Source organism: Bos grunniens, chromosome 10 (genome assembly GCF_055505025.1).
Source record: "Bos grunniens cultivar Pamir isolate PY7600 chromosome 10, Bosgru_T2T1.0, whole genome shotgun sequence".
NCBI lineage: Eukaryota > Metazoa > Chordata > Mammalia > Artiodactyla > Bovidae > Bos > Bos grunniens.
Window position 1 is genome coordinate 49,311,640 of NC_141174.1, and position 20,726 is coordinate 49,332,365.

The 20,726-nt window shown below is 35.8% G+C and overlaps 1 protein-coding gene across 31 annotated transcripts in view; it reads left to right on the top strand.

The window, feature by feature from the left end:
* Window positions 1–20,726, top strand: part of TEX9 (testis expressed 9) — a 231,209-nt gene that overhangs the window by 133,568 nt on the left and 76,915 nt on the right. For 24 of the 31 annotated variants that reach the window (XR_015134598.1, XR_015134596.1, XR_015134589.1 and 21 more), the window contains 2 exons: window positions 7,165–7,228; window positions 8,772–8,851. The exons of 5 other annotated variants lie outside the window; for them this stretch is intronic. Coding sequence is in view for 6 of the 26 variants with exons in the window: in XM_086321123.1 (XP_086177249.1) it covers window positions 7,165–7,228; window positions 8,772–8,851 (144 nt within the window). In the remaining 20 variants the exon portion in view is untranslated. Of the gene's footprint in view, window positions 1–6,370; window positions 6,500–7,164; window positions 7,229–8,771; window positions 8,852–20,726 lie in introns of those variants that run through there. 2 more of the 31 variants (XM_086321136.1, XM_086321137.1) reach the window with 2 other exon arrangements.

The following is a 20,726-nucleotide window of genomic DNA, read 5'->3' on the forward strand; positions in this document are numbered from 1 at the left end:
CTGAGCAATTTCACTTTCACTTTTCACTTTCATGCATTGGAGAAGGAAATGGCAACCCACTCCAGTGCTCTTGCCTGGAGAATCCCAGGGACAGGGGAGCCTGGTGGGCTGCCGTCTATGGGGTCGCACAGAGTCCGACACGACTGAAGTGACGCAGCAGCAGCAGCAGCAGCAGCAGAGGTGTACTAAAATCAGCTATAATTATAACTTAAAAATTTCTTTTAATTTGTCCATTTTTGTTTGGGAGCTATATCATTTTATTTAAAACCTCTTGAATAATTCCTGTCATTATTTGTAGTGTCTTTACATCTTTTTCATTCTTTTATTTTCAAACTTTGTATGTCATGTAGCTTTATTAAGAACATTTCTTTTTTACTCTCTAATAATTTCTGCCTTCTAATAAGTGAATTTATGGTATTTTGTTTGTTGATTTGAAGTTGTTTTGGTCATCTTATGTTTTGTTTTCTATTTGTGCCTTTTCTTTGGTTCTTTTCTGTCGTTTATTTGTTGAATGAGTTTTCATTATATCTTTATTTTCCCTTTATTGTTTTTGGAAAGACCTCAGAATAGTTTAACTTGGTTTCCCTTGTTTGCAAGTTAAATACTAGTTACTTCCCCTTTGTTTTGCATACCCCTACCTGTGTTTTCATATTCTGTGCTAATTTAGATTTATCATCATGTTTTGTCATTTCCTTGCATCATGATTCCTTTTTTTTCTAGGTTCAGTTTCCTTTTTTTATGAAGCATAGAGCATTCATTACTTTTCTATGTGAAAATCTGAGTCTTAAATTCACCAGTCTTACCTGAAAATTTTACTTTGTATTTATTCTTCAAAGATAGTTTAGCTGAATATAGAACTTGAAATGGCTAGTCCCTGCAGCCCACCTCCTGACAGTTCATTAAAAGTACCATTTGGTTGTCCAAAGGTACCATTGTAATCTAGAGATATTGATAAGCCATCTGCTGTCAGCTTCTAAGATAATCATGTTGGGAGACTGTTTTTCTCTCTTCTTTTTAAATGTTTGGTTTGTAATTTAAAGCATATTTTCCTTGTCTTTGAAGTTATACAGTTTTACCCAGTGTGTACGGGTGTGGATTTGTTTTCTTGATTCTGCCTGGGATCCCTGTAATTATTCATTTCTGGAAAATTCTCAGCATTATTTCTTTTTATAAAAAGTAGTATCTTTTGTTTTTTGTCTCTTACTGTATTCTTCAGGTTTCAGATAATTTTTGTTTTTCTTTTTGTTTTATTGAGGTATACTTGATTTACAATATTATAGTAGTTTAGGTTTATAGCATAGTGATTCAAAACTTTTATGAATTTATTCCATTTAAAATTATTGTCAAATAATAGCTGTATTTCCTGTTTTGTACAGTATATCTTTATGTGTTTGTGGTAAGTCATATCTGACTGTGTGACCCTATGGACACAAGCCCGCTGGGCTTCTCTGTGCATGGGATTCTCCAGGCAAGAATACTGGAGTGGGTTGCTGTGCCCTCCTCCAGGGGATCTTCCTCACCTAGGGATCGAACCCATGTCTCTTACGTCATCTCCTGCATTGGCCAGTGGGTTCTTTACCACTAGCTCCACCTGAGAAGCCCATATATCCTTGTATCTTATTTATTTCATACACAGCAGTTTGTGTATCTTAATTCTTCACGACTATCATATGCCTTTCTTCTTCCCTCTTCCCATTGGTAACCATTAGTTTGTTCTCTATGTATGTGGGTCTGTTTCTATTCTGTTATATTCATTCATTTGCTTTATTTTTTAGATTTACACATAAGTGATAACACACAGTATTTGTCTTTCTCTGTCTGACGTGTTTCACTAACCAGAATACCCTCCAGGTCCATTCATGTTGTTGCAAATGCAAAGTTTCATTTTTTTCATAATTGAACAGTATATCATAGTGTGTATGTATGTATTTTTATGCCACATCCTCTTTATCCATTCATCTGTTGATGAACATGTTGATGAACATATCTCGTCTCTTGTAAATGCTGCTATGAACATGAGGGTGCATATTTTTTTTTCAAAGTAGTGCTTTCATTTTTGTTGGATATATATGCAAGAGTGGAATTACTGGGTTATATGGTAGTTACATCTTCAATTTTTTGAGAAACTGCCATACTGTTTTCCACAGTGGCTGCACCAATTTATATTCCCACCAACAGTGTAGGAGGGTTCCCTTTTCTCCACATTCTTGCCAACATTTGTTATTTGTGGTCTTTTTGATAATAGCCATTCTGACAGGTATGAGATCATATTATAGCTTTGCTTTACATTTCTCTGATGATTAACAATGTTGTGCTTTACATGTGCCCATTGGCCATCTGTATTCTTCTTTGGGAAAATGCCTTTTCATGTTTTCTTCCCATTTTTTAACCAGATTATTTGTTTTGTGTTTTTTTTAGTATTGAGTAGTATTAGCTATTTATATATTTTGAATATTAAACCCTTGTTAGTCATATCATTTGCAAACATTTTCTTCCATTCAGTAGATGTTCATTTTGTCAGTGGTTTCCTTTCCTTTTTTTTTTTTCTCCCCTTTCAAGTTTAATTAGGTCCTGTGCATGTATGTATGTATTTTATTTTCTTAGGAGACAGATCCAAAAAATATTATTGTGATTTATGTCAAAGAATATTCTACCTATATTTTCTTCTCAGGTTTTATGGTTTGTGGTCTTACATTTAGGTCTTTAATCCATTTTGAGTTTATTTTTGTGTATGCTGTGAAAAAAGTTCTTATTTTATTTTAAATGTAGCAGCCCATCTTCCCAGCATGACCTACTGAAAGACTGTCTTTTCTTCACTGTATATTTTTTTCTGCTTTGTCACAGTTACCCACATAAGTGTAGGTTTGTTTCTGGGCTCACCCTTCTGCTCCGTTGATCTATGTGTCTGCTTTTGTTCCAGTACCATACTGTTTCACCTGCCCTAGCTTTGTAGTAGAATGATCTATGGATCAAACCAAGAAGAATAATAAAGAATTCTACCAAACATTTAGAAAAGAGTTAATGCTTATCCTAAAACAATTCCAAAAAGTTGCAGAGTGAGGAACACTTCTGAACTCATTGAATGAGGCCAGCATCACCTTGATACTAAAGCTATACAAAGATATTACAAAAAAGAAAATTATAGGCTAATATCATTGATGAACATCAATGTAAAAATCCTCAATAAAATATTAGCAAACTGAATCCAGTAATATATTGAAAGGATCATACACTGTGATCAAGTGAGTGTTATCCTGGGATGCAAAGGTGGTTCAATATCTGGGAATCTTATCAATGTGATACACACATTAACAAAAGGAGAATAAAAATCATATGCTTATCTGAATAGATCATATGATCAAATGCAAAAGAAAAATTTGACAAAACTCAACATCCATTTATGATAAAAACTCTCCTGTCCTCAATGTTTGTGTGTGTGTGTGTGTGTTAGTCGCTCAGTCGTGTCTCTTTGCAACCCCATGGACTGTAGCCCACCAGGCTCCTTTGTCCATGGGATTCTCCAGGCAAGAATACTGGAGTGGGTTGCCATTTCCTTCTCCACAATGTTTGTGTAGAGGGAATATATTTCAACATAATGAAGTCCATATATAAGCTCATGGGCTTCCCAGTTTAGCTCAAATGGTAAAGAAACTGTCTGCAATACAGGAGACCCAGGTTCAATCCCTAGCTTGGGAAGATCCCCTGAAAAAAGGTGTGGCAACCCTCCCCACCATTCTTTCTTGGAGACTTCCATGGACGAGGAGCCTGGCAGGCTACAGTCCATGGAGTCACAGAGAATCAGACACGACTGAGTGACTAACACACACGTATAAGCTCATAGCTAACATAATACTTGGTGGTGAAAAGCTAAAAGCATTTTATCTAAGATCGGAAACAAGCATTTTCGTCTAAGATCAGGATGCTCACTCTTGGCACTTTAATTCAGCATAGTATTGAAAGTCCTAGCCATGGTAATCAGAGAAGGAACAAAAGAAAAGGAATCTAACTGGAAGGGAAGTAAAGTGTCACTGTTTGCTGACAGGATACTATACATAGAAAATCCTAATGATGCCACCAGAAAGCTAGTACAGCTCATCAGTGAATTCAGTAGAGTTGCAAAATTAATACTCATTTCCCTGGTGGCTCAGTTGGTAAAAGAATCCGCTTGCAATGCAAGAGACTGCCTGCAATACAGGAGACCCAGGTTTGATCCCTCGGTCAAGAGGATTCCCTGGAGAAGGAAATGGCAACCCACAGTAGTATCCTTGCCTGGGAAATCCCATGGATAGAGGAACCTGGTGGGCACGGCTCATGTGGTCACCAGAGTCAGACATGACTTAGCAACTAAACCACCAACCACCACTGTACACTAAAAGCAATCTATTAGAAACAGAAATTAAGGAAAGAATCCCATTTATGATTGCATCAAAATAATAAAATACTTAGGAATAAATCTAAGGGGGTAAAAGATCTGTACTGAGAAAACTATAAGACACTGATGAAAGAAATTCAAGACAACACGAAGAGGGTGAAAGATACATTGTATTCATAAATTAGTAGAATTAATATTGTTAAAATGACCATAGTACTGAAACCAGTCTATGGATTCGTTGCAGTCCTATCAAAATACCAATGGGATTTTTTTTTTTTTTTAACAAAACTAGAACAAATAACTTTAAAATTTGTATAGGTACACAAAAGACCCCTAATAGCTAGGACAATCCAGAGAAAGAACAGAGCTGGATGTGTCATACTTCCTTAGATTATACTCAGCATATCTCTTTAAATTTTGGCATTTCCTCCCTTTCTGGGATTTTCTTCTGCAGTGTCTATTAGGTTGCTATAATCTATCTTTGTCTTATTGTCTATCTTGAATAGATGTTAAACTCTGTCTTGCATTTTTATCTTTTTGTTTCTCTGTACCTTTTTGTTGGTAATTTTCTCATATCTGTCTTCTAATTCATCCATTCCCTCTTCATTCTATTGTTCAATTTATCCATTGCATTTGAGTTTTATTTACATTGACTATATTTTCATTATGTAATTTCTGTTGGGTTGTTTTCCAAATTCAGTGTTTTTTTGAATATATGTTTACAGTGCTTGGTTCTTGCCTAATGGTTTCTATTCTTTTTTTTTCTTTCTTATTGAAAAATGTTACTTAAAATTCTTTCTTAGGTTGTTTTATTATCTCCAGGTCTTTTGGTGCAGATTTTGTTTGTATCTGTTGATTGTCCATCCTGGAAACTTATTTCTTAATGCAATTTATTATCTTTGTGAAGGCATCTTTAGTATTAGAGTTTGCTTTCTGAGAGAGTTGCATTTGTTCTAGATGACTAAATATTCCTAAGGGTGGTTTTGCATTTCAGTTTATTAGCTTATCAGTTTTCACTGGTTCTAAGCCAACTTTCTATATTAAAGTTTTGGCCTAGTGTCCCTATACCATCTGGGTAAGACGAACTTGGAATACACTTCTGTGTGCTCTAATTACTCATAGGAGAATCTTTTCCACACATGGCTTTGGTTTCATTTCCGTTCACCTAAGGTTGTGGGTGGTGTTTTTGTAGTCTGTGGTTCACAGGTGTAGCCCTTTATGACTCCCTCAAGTGCATTGGTTTCTAGCTGTTAAGCTGTTTTGGCTTCTGTTCCTGTTTACTGCTCTAACTTTGAGTTACTGCTGTATTTTTAGTGCCAGGGTGTTTTCTTTGCCTGAGTTTAAGTTTAGCAACATTTCCTTTATTACAGTTTATCCAGGATTTCTATGGGTTTTGGAGCAGAAGAGTAGTCTTTTGAGTTACCTCAGTCTACTATGTTGACCAGAAACTTATCATGGTTCTTGTTAGGGAAATGTGGAAAATAAGGTAAAGGCATCTTGAATACAACTTTAAGACTGCATTAGATATTATTTCTTTTGATTAACTCATCCTAGGGTATAAAAATACTTCTTGAAACATCAGACTGTTTTAAGAAGGGATATGATACTGCTTTTTTCTTTCTGGGGGTTGTCACTGGTGTGCATTACCTCTGAATTACATATCTAAAAAACACAAGATATCTCATTTTAAAAATTGTTTTGCATATTTTCTTCATAAAACTTCAGAAGAGCCTACATCATCTAGAAATGTGACCTATGAATAGAACTGAGAAGTTATATACTTTTGAAGATGTTTATTATAGTGTTAACCTTTAAAACAGAGAAGGGAACTTGAACTAACAAGAGGAACAGTTTAGTACACTATGTTAAATTCAACTCTTCAGCATATTTTGTAGCCATTTAAGGCTCTGATGCTGGGAGGGATTGGGGGCAGAAGGGGACGACAGAGGATGAGATGGCTGGATGGCATCACTGACTCGATGGACGTGAGTCTCAGTGAACTCCGGGAGTTGGTGATGGACAGGGAGGCCTGGCGTGCTGCGATTCATGGGGTCGCAAAGAGTCGGACACGACTGAGCGACTGATCTGATCTGATCTGAAGGCATTAATTTTAAAACTTACATACAGGTAAATATATTCCATCTATGTTGTTATGGGGGAACAGTACAATATTGTGTATGTGCTTACAGATGATAATTAGAAGGGAATACTAAAAATCATCTGATAATGGTGGTAGGATTATGGGCAATTTTTCCTTTCAAAACAGTTTCCTTCAATGGCATTGGTACTCTTACAGTCTTAATGGGACCAAATAGTATTCCTGTTCTTTGCTAGATTGCAAATAGATGGAAGAAAGAGAAATGGCAGGTGTAGATCAAAGGAATTGCCTGTATTTCTGATGAAGCTTATACTGAAGTATATAACGAGTGAGCCCCCTCAGAATCCCAAGAACATGAAGAGTGAAACTGAGGTGATCTCACCCAGTTTATTCTTTCCAAATAAATCATTCTACTTAAAGTAAGGGCAATATTAGTTGCACTTGTAATGAAATATTTGTACTAGTATATGGAGAGGCTAATATTTACACCACTTGAATTTCCACCACGAAGAAGAAGGAATCATAGGGATTTGGAAATAATCTAATAGTTATGTTAATTCTTAAGTAAAAATGTCATGTGTATGTTTTGGTATTTGTTGACTTAACTGAAGTGTAGTTATTGAAATTCAGTTTCTTTAGCTTTGTGTTACAGTCTTCAGCATATCACAGCTATTAAATTATTTTCTGCTTTTAGACGTTTAAATGCAGAATTAGAGGCAAAAACAGCTGATCTGGTTCGACAAGCTGAGGAAGTAATAGTAAGTAAATGTACAATTATTAGTATTTCCACGTCAGTGTTAATTTTTTAGCTTTTTAATTTGATGTATAACATACATACAAAAAAGTGCCCAAAACATAAATTTTCAGTTCAGTGAATTATTATAAATTGAAAATCAATATGTGCATAGGTATGTGTATATATGCATATATATGTTTTTTGAGAAGCACACATTTTCTAAAAGCTACTGAAAAAGTGTTTTCCATTTTGATATTCCAATCATCTAATTAATAGCTACATTAATATTTAATAATATTTCCTAGTATTTTAAGATTAATGTTTTGTGAGTAGCTATATTGAATTAGTACTAGTAGTTCAGTAAGGATATGGTTTCTGGACAGAAGTTGAATAAAGGATAACGATTATCACTAATGCTCAGATGGTAATCTGTTTCTTAAACTCTGCAGTTAGATGTAACTCAAATTCTTAGGGCTAGTCCATAATCAGATTTATAGTCAGGAAAATGTGGTGAGGCTATATTACTAGACAATATAAGGATATTTGCCCCATTCTGACTACCAAATTGGTTATTCCTTCTTTAAATGCCCCTCTGTAAGCATCAGCATTCCCATTATTAATGATAGGATATAGTAGTATTCCTTAGAGGAATAAATATCCTAATTGATAGGCTATAATAGTACTCCTTAGAGCTGCTTTCAAACTTGTTTCATTTTTTGTTTTAATTAGTTATAATTCTCTTTCATTTAAACCCCATCCCCATCTCACTTTAGAGTTGATGGGGTCACTGAAGAATAGGTAATATTTTAATGCCTTAGACAGAACTATCATTATTTGTTAGTATAGGAACATAACATTTCAGGTAACAGATGGAGATAATGGTTAAAGATTTGTTAGTTGCATTTGTAATTAAATATTTTATTTAAAAATAAATACTTTATTACATCTTTTGTTTGTGTCTGTTCTGAAGAGCTGGAAAATAGTTTGAACAAAGAAACCCCACATTATAGTAGAATGAGGGATTCATTATGTATTCTGATCAAATCCATTAGTCCTCTGATGGATATAACTCTTGCCATATTGAATTTTTGTTTTCTTACTTTCATACTGATACATCATCTTCAAAAGCTTTCACTCTTATTGCTTCATTTTTAGTACTTTAAGTTCTGTGTGGTCATCGTAACATTGAAGTTTGTCTGATTTGAGACAAATTTTTCTATCCATTAAATGGATTTATGTTTTCATTTCTTGTGAACCTTACTTCTTTTGCATGTTACACAAGATGGAAGCCCTAATATAGTTGGGAAGAAGTCAGCTAAGATCATTTAGAGGCATTAACATTCTTAGAATTTTCCCTTAGAGTGACTTTCCTAACCAAGAATGAATGAAAGGTGAAACTACATTGTTACAGACCTTATTTTGATACCATAGCTTTTAGAATTCTGTGCTTTGATTTTATAGAAATTGTGAACAATTTTGAAATGATTAATGATCAGAAAGGCACTTGAATATATCCTAGTTTTGTGAGGTTTTTTTTCTTCATGACTTACCTTTGTTTTATTTAGAGAGATCAGCAAGAAGTCCGATCTAAGTCTGTTTCAGCACAAATTAAATCATATGAGGACAAAGATGATTACAGCTTTAGGTAAGTGACTTATATTCTCAAACACCTTAAAAGTGTCTTTTTACTGGGTAAATGCTTTAAGATTTTTTAAATTGAGGTATAATTGACATACAGTGTTATATTGGTTTTAGGTATACAGCATGATTCAGTATTTGTATGTATTGTGAAATGATCACCACAATGAGTCTACTTAATATCTATTACCATATACAATTACAGAATCTTTTTTCCTTGTGATAACCTTTTTTTAAAAAAATATATATTTTATTGAAGTATAATTGATTTACAATGTTTCAAGTACACAGCAAGACGATTCAGTTATACAAATACACATATTGTTTTTGAAATTATTGTCCATCACAGGTTATCACAGGATATTGACTGTAGTTCTCTATGCTATACAGTAAACCTTTGTTGCTTGTTGCATATCTGTTTTTTAATTAGAAATCTGGCATTCTATTCAACTGAGTTAAACAAGTGGAATCAAAATGTCATAGTATTTTTAGTTAGGCAAAAATTCATAAGTTTTCCAAAATATATATATTATACATATTTATATATATATATACACAAAAGCTTTTTTACTACACTTGATAGCATGAGAAAAAACATCAAAAAAAAAAAAAGAAGAGATGGAGAGATTGGAAAACATAAACTAAATGAAATGGGAGCACTGAATATGAAATAGAAAAAGTGAAACAAACTAGATAAAAGTAAAAGATAATCAGATAGTCCAGTTGTTTTTAAACATGACTACTCATAGAAACATATCTGGAGCTCTGGAGAAAAAAAGCAATACCTGAGCATTTTTTTTTTTCCCCAAAAAGTGTCAAGATAATTCTGAAATGCATCTGGATTTTATAGTGATTACAGGTTTTTCTGTTAGATCCTAGTTTTGGTGATACAGAGTTCTATTATTTGTCTGTTGACCAATCATGATACAATGGTAGTAAATGAGTAATAGTTACATAATCACAGTGGTAAAATATGTTTATCAATTTTCACAATCAATGGCCAGACAAAAAATAAAAGATAATTATAATTCCAAGCCATAATGGAAATATGATTAACTTAACAGTATAAAATAATTACATACAACTTGGGTGTTTGAGTGTTTGTTAAGCAGACTGATGTGGTAAGTGGAAGTGCATACATGCACATGTTTTCATCCACCGAGCCAGTCTGTGTCTTTTGGTTGGTGCATTTAATCCACTTACATTTAAGGTAATGATTGATATGTATGATCCTGTTACTGTTTTCTTAATTGTTTTGGGTTTATTTTCTGTAGGTGTTTTCCTTCTCTTGTGTTTCCTGCCTAGAGAAGTTCCGTTAGCATCTATTGTAAAGCTGGTTTGATGGTGCTGAATTCTTTTCACTTGTGCTTGTCTGGAAAGCTTTTGATTTCTCCTTCAAATCTGAAGAAGGGTCTTGCTGGGCAGAGTAGTCTTTGTTGTAGGTTCTTCCCTTTCATCACTTGAAACATACCATCCCTTCCCTTCTGGCTTGCAGAGTTTCTATTGAGAAATCAGCTGATAGCCTGAAGGGAGTTTCCTTGTCATTTGTTGTTTTTCTGTTGTTGCTTTTAATATTTTATCTTTGTCTTTAATTTTTGTCAGTTTGATTACTATGTGTCTCAGTGTGTTCCTCCTTGGGTTTGTCCTGCCTGGGACTCACTGTGCTTCCTGGACTTGGTTGACTATTTCCTTTCCCTTATTAAGGCAAGTTTTGAGCTACTGTCTCTTCAATTATTTTCCCATGTCCTTTCGCTCTCTCTTCTCCTTCTGGGACCCAACATTCTCCTGTAATGCGAATGTTGTTGCATTTAATGTTGTCCCAGAGGTCTCTTAGGCTGTCTTCATTTCTTATTCTTTTTTCTATATTCTGTTCTGTGACAGTGATTTCCACCATTCTGTCCTCCAGGTCATTTATCTGTTCTTCTGCCTCAATTACTCTACTATGGATTCCTTCTAGTGTATTATTCATCTCTGTTTGTTCTTTAGTTCTTCTAGATCTTTGGTAAACATTTCTTGGATCTTCTCAATCTTTGCCTCCATCCTTTTCCTTAGATCCTGGATCATCTTCACTATTATTCTGAGTTCTTTTTCTGGAAGTTGCCTATCTCTACTTCATTTAATTTTGGGGGAGGGGGGTTTATCTTGTCCCTTCATCTGGGAGGTAACTTTCCACTTTTTTGTCATGATTACTGCTGCTGCTAAGTTGCTTCAGTCGTGTCCAGCTCTGTACAACCCCATAGACAGCAGCCCACCAGGCTCTGCCATCCCTGGGATTCTCCAGGCAAGAACACTGGAGTGGGTTGCCATTGCCTTCTCCATTGTGTGAAAGTGAAAAGTGAAAGTGAAGTCGCTCAGTTGTGTCTGACTTGTAGCGACCCTATGGACTGCAGCCCACCAGGCTCCTCCATCCATGGGGTTTTCTAAGCAAGAGTACTGGAGTGGCTTGCCATTGCCTTCTCCGTTTGTCATGATTAACTTTCTGTAATATGGTTTTTGTTTTGCTGCTGTAAGACAATGCTTCCTCTTGCTTCTGTCTGCCCTCTGATGGATGAGTCTAAGAGACTTGTGTAAGCTTCTTGATGGGAGGGACTGGCGATGGGAAAAACTGGGTCTTGCTGTGGTGGGCTGGGCCTTGCTCAGGTAAAGCTTTAGTACAGTTATCTACTGGTGGGTGGGGTTGCATCCCTCCCTGGTAGTTGTTTGGCCTGACCCAGCCCTGGGGTCTATGGGCTCTATGGTTGGGTTAATGGTGAACTCCAAGAGGGTTTATGCCAAGGGGCATCTTCCAGCACCCCCTTCCTGTGATGAGCCACTGCCAACCCACACCCCCATAGGAGGCCTTCCAACACTACTAGCAGGTGGTTTGGGTTCAGTCTCCTGTGGGGTCACTGCTCCTCTCCTCTGGGTCTTTGTGCATGTAAAATTTTATTTGTGCCCTCCAAGACTGGAATCTCTGTTTCTCCCAGTCCTCCTGAAGTCACATAATCAAAACCCACTGGCCCTCACAGCAGATTTTCTGGGGATTCCCAGTCCCTTTGTCAGATCCCCAGGCTGGGAAGCCTAATGTGGGGTTCAGAACCTTGACATCAGTGTGAGAACTTCTTTGGTATTATTGTTCTCAAGTCTATGGGTCACCTACCCAGCGGGTATAGGATTTGGTTTTATTGTGATTGCACCCCTCCTTCTATCTCACTGTGGCTTCTTCTTTGTCTTTGGACATAGGGTATCTTTTTTTGGTGGGTTCCAGCATGCAGTCCATGGGGTCGCTAAGAGTTGGGCACGACTGAGCAACTTCACTTTCACTTTCCACTTTCATGCATTGGAGAAGGAAATAGCAACCCACTCCAGTATTCTTGCCTGGAGAATCCCAGGGACAGAGGAGCCTAGTGGGCTGCCATCTGTGGGGTCACACAGAGTCGGACATGACTGAAGTGACTTAGCAGCAGCAGCAGCAGCAGCAGCATGCTCCTGTCGGTGATTGCTGAACAGCTAGCTACAATTTCAGCTAGCTGAACAGCTAGCTACCTCCTCTTGCAGGAGGAGACGAATGCATGTCCCTCTGCACAGCTATCCTGAACCATTCTTCTGTGATGAGAACCTTTAAGATCTACCTTTTATTTTTAGCAGCATTCAAGTATGCAGTACAGTATTATTAAGTGTAGTCTCCATGCCGAACATTACGTCCTGTGACTTATTTATTTTATAATTGGTAGTTTGTGCCCTTTGACTCCTTTCACCCATTTCACCTACTCCCAACCAGCCAGCCTCTAGCAACCACCTTTTGTTTGCTTGCTTTTAGATTCTACGTATGAGATCAGTTTGTAGTTGTTTTTCTCTGACTTATTTCACTTAGTGTACTGCCTTTGAGTCCATTCATGTCACAGATTGCAAGATTTCATTCTCTTTTATGGCCAAATAATATTTATATATATATATATATATTATAGTTTAGTATATGCATATATATAATATTAGAGAACATGCACATTTTCTTTGCTTGTTCATCCCTTGATGGACATTTAGGTTGTTTCCATGTTTAGGCTATTGTAAATACTGTTGCAGTGAACATGGAGGTGTATATATGTAAAAAAGAAAAATATATATATATATAGTGTTTTTATTTCCTTTGCATAAATACCTAGAAGTGAGATTTCTGGGTCATATGATAGTTCTATGTTTAATTTTTGAGAAACTTTTATACTGTTTTCCAAAGTGAGTGTACCAAATTATGTTTCTGACAACAGTGTACAAGGTTTCCCTTTTCTCCACAGCCTTGCCAGCATTTGTTATCTTATCTTCTTGATAATAGCTGTTCTTACAGATATAATATCTCATTGAAGTTTTGATTTATATTTCCCTGTTGGTTAGTGATATTGAGTATCTTTGCATGCATCTGTGGCAGTCTATATGTCTTCTTTAGAAACTGTCTATTCACATCTTTTGCCCATTTTTAAATCAGTTTGTTGGATTATTTTGAGTTTAATGAGATTTTAAAAATGTATTTTTTGATAGTAACCATTTGCCAGATATATGATTTGAAAATATTTTCTCCTATTTAGTAAATTACCTTTCATTTTGTTGATTTTTTTTTTAAATTTTGCTGTGCAAAAGCTTTTCAGTTTGATGAAGTCCCATGGGTGTATTTTTGTTTTTGTTACCTTTGCATTTGGTGTCAAATCCAAAAAAAAATCACTAAGACAAGTCTCGAGGAGCTAACCACCTATGTTTTTCTTCTAGGAGTTTTGTGGTTTTAGGTTTTCCATTCAAATGTTTAATCCATTTGAGTTTATTTTTTGTGTATGGTACAAGATAGTGGTCTCTTTTCATTTTTTTATATGTGACTGTCCATTTTTCCTGACACTGTTTATTGAAGAAACTACTGTTTTCCCATTGTATACCCTTGGCTCCTTTGTCATAAATTGATTGAACAAGTTCATTTCTGGGCTCTGTAGTCTGTTCCATTGACCTATGTGTCTGTTTTTATGCAAATACCATACTGTTCGATTACTGTAGCTTTGTATAATAGCTTGAAATCTGGGATAACACCATTTTTACTGGATAGTGTATGTGGATCTGTTTATAATATCTTTTTGTATGTAAGTATTGGAAATCTATAATTTGAAGAATAATGTAAGTTATAAAAATACTAATAATTGGGGGCTTATACCAGTCAGACACAATGTAAACCTTTTACCTACTTTATTTCATTTAGTTCTCAAAGTGTTATTTTGAAATCAGTGTTACTGTCCTCCTCTTAAAAATGAGGAAACTGCAAAACAAATAAAATAAATGAGAAAACTGCAGCTTAAAGAAGTTTAAGCTTATCTAGGACCCACAGATGGATGGATTTCACTGAGATCCAGACTACAGTTGATAAGACTTCTAAACCTGTCTTCATGAACTGTACCTTTTTTCTTTTAAAATTGCATGTGAAATTAGGTAAAAGTAAATAAATTAATAGATATAAAATATATTAGATCTCCCCCCCCCAAAGATTTCATATGATATGTCTAAAGAAATTAGGGAACAAAAAAAATATTTATGAATAAACTGGGTGTCAGCCATGGAACATTGGAAAAAAGGGCCCTCTTTCCCTCTCTACTACTTTGAGTATGGTAAGCCACTGAAATTTTGGGGTTAATATCATAGCCTACCTTAACTAGTAAAGCAGTTGTTACTGAGTCAGGTGCTGTACAACAAATATTCTAAAAGTGTGGTTTTCACTTAGTGGTTAGGCGGTACCAGCAAAGACACTTGATTTTGGAGGCTGTAAAGATAAGAGTGCTGTTAAATAGTGGCAGTGAATTAAGTAAAACTTGTCACTTTTTATAAATTGCAAGGTTGAATGAATGTCTGATGAACCAGTGTTCTTAAGGAAGAGGTTAGAAAACAGAGTATTATAGTATATGCTCTTGTTATTAGCTATATTGACACTGTATTATGAGAAAGATAAGTTTAGGAAAGAATTGGCTGTTTTGTAAGTAGAAGTGAAAGGGAATATGGAAATTCTAGGAATTACAGGCCTTGTAATGTTCAAAAAGTCACCTGCTTCTAATTTTGATGAGGTCTGGTCTTTTATTTTTCTTTTGCTCGTTGTGCTTTAGGAGTTATATCAAAGAATCTATTGCTAAATCCAAGGTCATTAAGATCTACTATCTTTTCTTCTAAGAAAATTGTATCATTCTGGCTCTTACATTTAGATCTCTGATCCATTTTGGGTTAATGTTTTTTATATGGTTAGTGTTTTTTACATGGTGTGAGATAAGAGTCAGCTTTGATTCTATTTCCTCTGTTGAATGGTCTTGGCATCTTTGTCAAAATCACCTGACTGGAGACATACAAAATGGTTTTATTTTTGGACTCTCAGTTCTGTTCCATTGATCTGTGTATCAGTTCTTATGCCAGCACTACACTGTCTTGATTACTCTTAACTTTGGAGAGTTAACTTCTTTTTTTTTTTTAATTTTATTTTTAAACTTTACAATATTGTATTGGTTTTGCCAAATATCGAAATGAATCTGCCACAGGTATACATGTGTTCCCCATCCTGAACCCTCCTCCCTCCTCCTTCCCCATACCATCCCTCTGGGTCATCCCAGTGCACCAGCCCCAAGGATCCAGTATCGTGCATCGAACCTGGACTGGCGACTCATTCCATATATGATATTATACGTATTTCAATGCCATTCTCCCAAATCATCACACCCTCTCCCTCTCCCACAGAGTCCAAAAGACTGTTCTATACATCAGTGTCTCTTTTGCTGTGTCGTATACAGGGGTATTGTTACCATCTTTCTAAATTCCATATATATGCATTAGTATACTGTATTGGTGTTTTTCTTTCTGGCTTACTTCACTCTATATAATAGGCTCCAGTTTCATCCACCTCATTAGAACTGATTCAAATGTATTCTTTTTAATGGCTGATTAATACTCCATTGTGTATATGTACCACAGCTTTCTTATCCATTCATCTGCTGATGGACATCTAGGTTGCTTCCATGTCCTGGCTATTATAAACAGTGCTGCGATGAGCATTGGGGTACACGTGTCTGTTTCAATTCTGGTTTCCTCAGTATGTATGCCCAGCAGTGGGATTGCTGGGTCATAAGGCAGTTCTATTTCCAGTTTTTTAAGGAATCTCCACACTGTTCTCCATAGTGGCTGTACTAGTTTGCATTCCCACCAACAGTGTAAGAGGGTTCCCTTTTCTCCACACCCTCTCCAGCATTTATTGCTTGTAGACTTTTGGATCGCAGCCATTCTGACTGGTGTGAAATGGTACCTCATAGTGGTTTTGATTTGCATTTCTCTGATAATGAGTGATGTTGAGCATCTTTTCATGTGTTTGTTAGCCATCTGTATGTCTTCTTTGGAGAAATGTCTATTTAGTTCTTTGGCCCATTTTTTGATTGGGTCATTTATTTTTCTGGAATTGAGCTGTAGGAGTTGCTTGTATATTTTTGAGATTAGTTGTTTGTCAGTTGCTTCATTTGCTATTATTTTCTCCCATTCTGAAGGGTGTTTTTTCACCTTGCTTATAGTTTCCTTTGTTGTGCAGAAGCTTTTAAGTTTAATTAGGTCCCATTTGTTTATTTTTGCTTTTATTTCCAGTATTCTGGGAGGTGGGTCTTAGAGGATCCTGCTGTGATGTATGTCAAGAGAGTGTTTTGCCTATGTTCTCCTCAGGAGTTTTATAGTTTCTGGTCTTACGTTTAGATCTTTAATCCATTTTGAGTTTATTTTTGTGTATGGTGTTAGAAAGTGCTCTAGTTTCATTCTTTTACAAGTGGTTGACCAGTTTTCCCAGCACCACTTGTTAAAGAGATTGTCTTTACTCCATTGTATATTCTTGCCTCCTTTGTCAAAGATAAGGTGTCCATATGTGTGTGGCTTTATCTCTGGGCTTTCTGTTTTGTTCCATTGATCTATATTTCTGTCTTTGTGCCAGTACCATAGTGTCTTGATGACTGTGGCTTTGTAGTAGAGCCTGACGTCAGGCAGGTTGATTCCTCCAGTTCCATTCTTCTTTCTCAAGATAGCTTTGGCTATTCAAGGTTTTTTGTATTTCCATACAAATTGTGAAATTATTTGTTCTAGCTCTGTGAAGAATACCATTGGTAGCTTGATAGGGATTGCATTGAATCTATAAATTGCTTTGGGTAGTATACTCATTTTCACTATACTGATTCTTCCAATCCATGAACATGGTATATTTCTCCATCTATTAGTGTCCTCTTTGATTTCTTTCACCAGTGTTTTATAGTTTTCTATATATAGGTCTTTAGTTTCTTTAGGTAGATATATTCCTAAGTATTTTATTCTTTCCGTTGCAGTGGTGAATGGAATTGTTTCCTTAATTTCTCTTTCTGTTCTCTCATTATTAGTGTATAGGAATGCAAGGGATTTCTGTGTGTTGATTTTATATCCTGCAACTTTACTATAATCATTGATTAGTTCTAGTAATTTTCTGGTGGAGTCTTTAGGGTTTTCTGTGTAGAGGATCATGTCATCTGCAAACAGTGAGAGTTTTACTTCTTCTTTTCCAATTTGGATTCCTTTTATTTCTTTTTCTGCTCTGATTGCTGTGGCCAAAACTTCCAAAACTATGTTGAATAGTAATGGTGAAAGTGGACACCCTTGTCTTGTTCCTGACTTTAGAGGAAATGCTTTCAGTTTTTCACCATTGAGGATAATGTTTGCTGTGGGTTTGTCATATAGAACTTTTATTATGTTGAGGTATGTTCCTTCTATTCCTGCTTTCTGGAGAGTTTTTATCATAAGTGGATGTTGAATTTTGTCAAAGGCTTTCTCTGCATCTATTGAGATAATCATATAGTTTTTATTTTTCAATTTGTTAATGTGGTGTATTACATTGATTGATTTGCAGATATTGAAGAATCCTTGCATCCCTGGGATAAAGCCCACTTGGTCATGGTGTATGATCTTTTTAATGTGTTGTTGGATTCTGATTGCTAGAATTTTGTTGAGGATTTTTTCATCTATGTTCATCAGTGATATTGGCCTGTAGTTTTCTTTTTTTGTGGGATCTTTGTCAGGTTTTGGTATTAGGGTGATGGTGGCCTCATAGAATGAGTTTGGAAATTTACCTTCCTCTGCAATTTTCTGGAAGAGTTTGAGTAGGATAGGTGTTAGCTCTTCTCTAAATTTTTGGTAGAATTCAGCTGTGAAGCCGTCTGGACCTGGGCTTTTGTTTGCTGGAAGATTTTTGACTACAGTTTCAATTTCCGTGCTTGTGATGGGTCTGTTAAGATTTTCTATTTCTTCCTGGTCGAGTTTTGGAAAGTTGTACTTTTCTAAGAATTTGTCCATTTCTTCCACGTTGTCCATTTTATTGGCATATAATTGTTGATAGTAGTCTCTTATGATCCTTTGTATTTCTGTGTTGTCTGTTGTGATCTCTCCATTTTCATTTCTAATTTTATTGATTTGAGTTTTCTCCCTTTGTTTCTTGATGAGTCTGGCTAATGGTTTGTCCATTTTATTTATCCTTTCAAAGAACCAGCTTTTGGCTTTGTTGATTTTTGCTATGGTCTCTTTTGTTTCTTTTGCATTTATTTCTGCCCTAATTTTTAAGATTTCTTTCCTTCTACTAACCCTGGGGTTCTTCATTTCTTCCTTTTCTAGTTGCTTTAGGTGTAGAGTTAGGTTATTTATTTGACTTTTTTCTTGTTTCTTGAGGTATGCCTGTATTGCTATGAACTTTCCCCTTAGCACTGCATTTACAGTGTCCCACAGGTTTTGGGTTATTGTGTTTTCATTTTCGTTCATTTATATGCAAATTTTGATTTCTTTTTTGATTTCTTCTGTGATTTGTTGGTTATTCAGCAGCGTGTTGTTCAGCCTCCATATGTTGGAATTTTTAATAGTTTTTCTCCTGTAGTTGAGATCTAATCTTACTGCATTGTGGTCAGAAAAGATGCTTGGAATGATTTCTATTTTTTTGAATTTACCAAGGCTAGCTTTATGGCCCAGGATGTGATCTATCCTGGAGAAGGTTCCATGTGCGCTTGAGAAAAAGGTGAAATTCATTGTTTTGGGATGAAATGTCCTATAGATATCAATTAGGTCTAACTGGTCTATTGTATCGTTTAAAGTTTGTGTTTCCTTGTTAATTTTCTGTTTAGTTGATCTATCCATAGGTGTGAGTGGGGTATTAAAGTCTCCCACTATTATTGTGTTATTGTTAATTTCTCCTTTCATACTTGTTAGCATTTGTCTTACATATTTCGATGCTCCCGTGTTGGGTGCATATATATTTATAATTGTTATATCTTCTTCTTGGATTGATCCTTTGATCATTATGTAGTGACTGTCTTTGTTTCTTTTCACAGCCTTTGTTTTAAAGTCCATTTTATCTGATATGAGTATTGCTACTCCTGCTTTCTTTTGGTCCCTATTTGCATGGAAAATCTTTTTCCAGCCCTTCACTTTCAGTCTGTATGTGTCCCCTGTTTTGAGGTGGGTCTCTTGTAGACAGCATATGTAAGGGTCTTGTTTTTGTATCCATTCAGCCAGTCTTTGTCTTTTGGTTGGGGCATTCAACCCATTTACATTTAAGGTAATTATTGATAAGTATGATCCCATTGCCATTTAGTTTATTGTTTTGGGTTTGAATTTATACACCGTTTTTGTGTTTCCTGTCTAGAGAATATCCTTTAGTATTTGTTGGAGAGCTGGTTTGGTGGTGCTGAATTCTCTCAGCTTTTGCTTGTCTGTAAAGCTTTTGATTTCTCCCTCATATTTGAATGAGATCCTTGCTGGGTACAGTAATCTGGGCTGTAGGTTATTTTCTTTCATCACTTTAAGTATGTCTTGCCATTCCCTCCTGGCTTGAAGAGTTTCTATTGAAAGATCAGCTGTTATCCTTATGGGAATATCCTTGTGTGTTATTTGTTGTTTTTCCCTTGCTGCTTTTAATATTTGTTCTTTGTGTTTGATCTTTGTTAATTTGATTAATATGTGTCTTGGGGTGTTTCGCCTTGGTTTTATCCTGTTTGGGACTCTCTGGGTTTCTTGGACTTGAGTGATTATTTCCTTCCCCATTTTAGGGACGTTTTCAACTATTATCTCCTCAAATATTTTCTCATGGTCTTTCTTTTTGTCTTCTTCTTCTGGGACCCCTATGATTCGAATGTTGTAGCGTTTAATATTGTCCTGGAGGTCTCTGAGATTGTCCTCATTTCTTTTAATTAGTTTTTCTTTTTTCCTCTCTGATCCACTTATTTCTACCATTCTATCTTCTAATTCACTAATCCTATCTTCTGCCTCTGTTATTCTACTATTTGTTGCCTCCAGAGTGTTTTTAATGTCATTTATTGCATTATTCATTATATATTGACTCTTTTTTATTTCTTCTTGGTCCTTGTTAAACCTTTCTTGCATCTTCTCAATCCTTGTCTCCAGGCTATTTATCTGTGATTCCATTTTGATTTCAAGATTTTGGATCAATTTCACTATCATTATTTGGAATTCTTTATCAGGTAGATTCCCTATCTCTTCCTCTTTTGTTTGGTTTGGTGGGCATTTATCCTGTTCCTTTATCTGCTCGGTATTCCTCTGTCTCTTCATCTTGTTTAAATTGCTGATTTTGGGGTGTCCTTTCTGTATTCTGGCAGTTTGTGGATTCTCTTTATTGTGGCTTTTCCTCGCTGTGTGTGTGTTTGTACAGGTGGCTTGTCAAGGTTTCTTGGTTAGGGAAGCTTGTGTTGGCATTCTGGTGGGTGGAGCTGGATTTCTTCTCTCTGGAGTGCAATGAAGTATCCAGTAATGAGTTATGAAATGTCTATGGTTTTGGGGTGACTTTGGGCAGCCTGTATCTTGGAGCTCAGGGCTGTGTCCCTGTGTTGCTGGAGAATTTG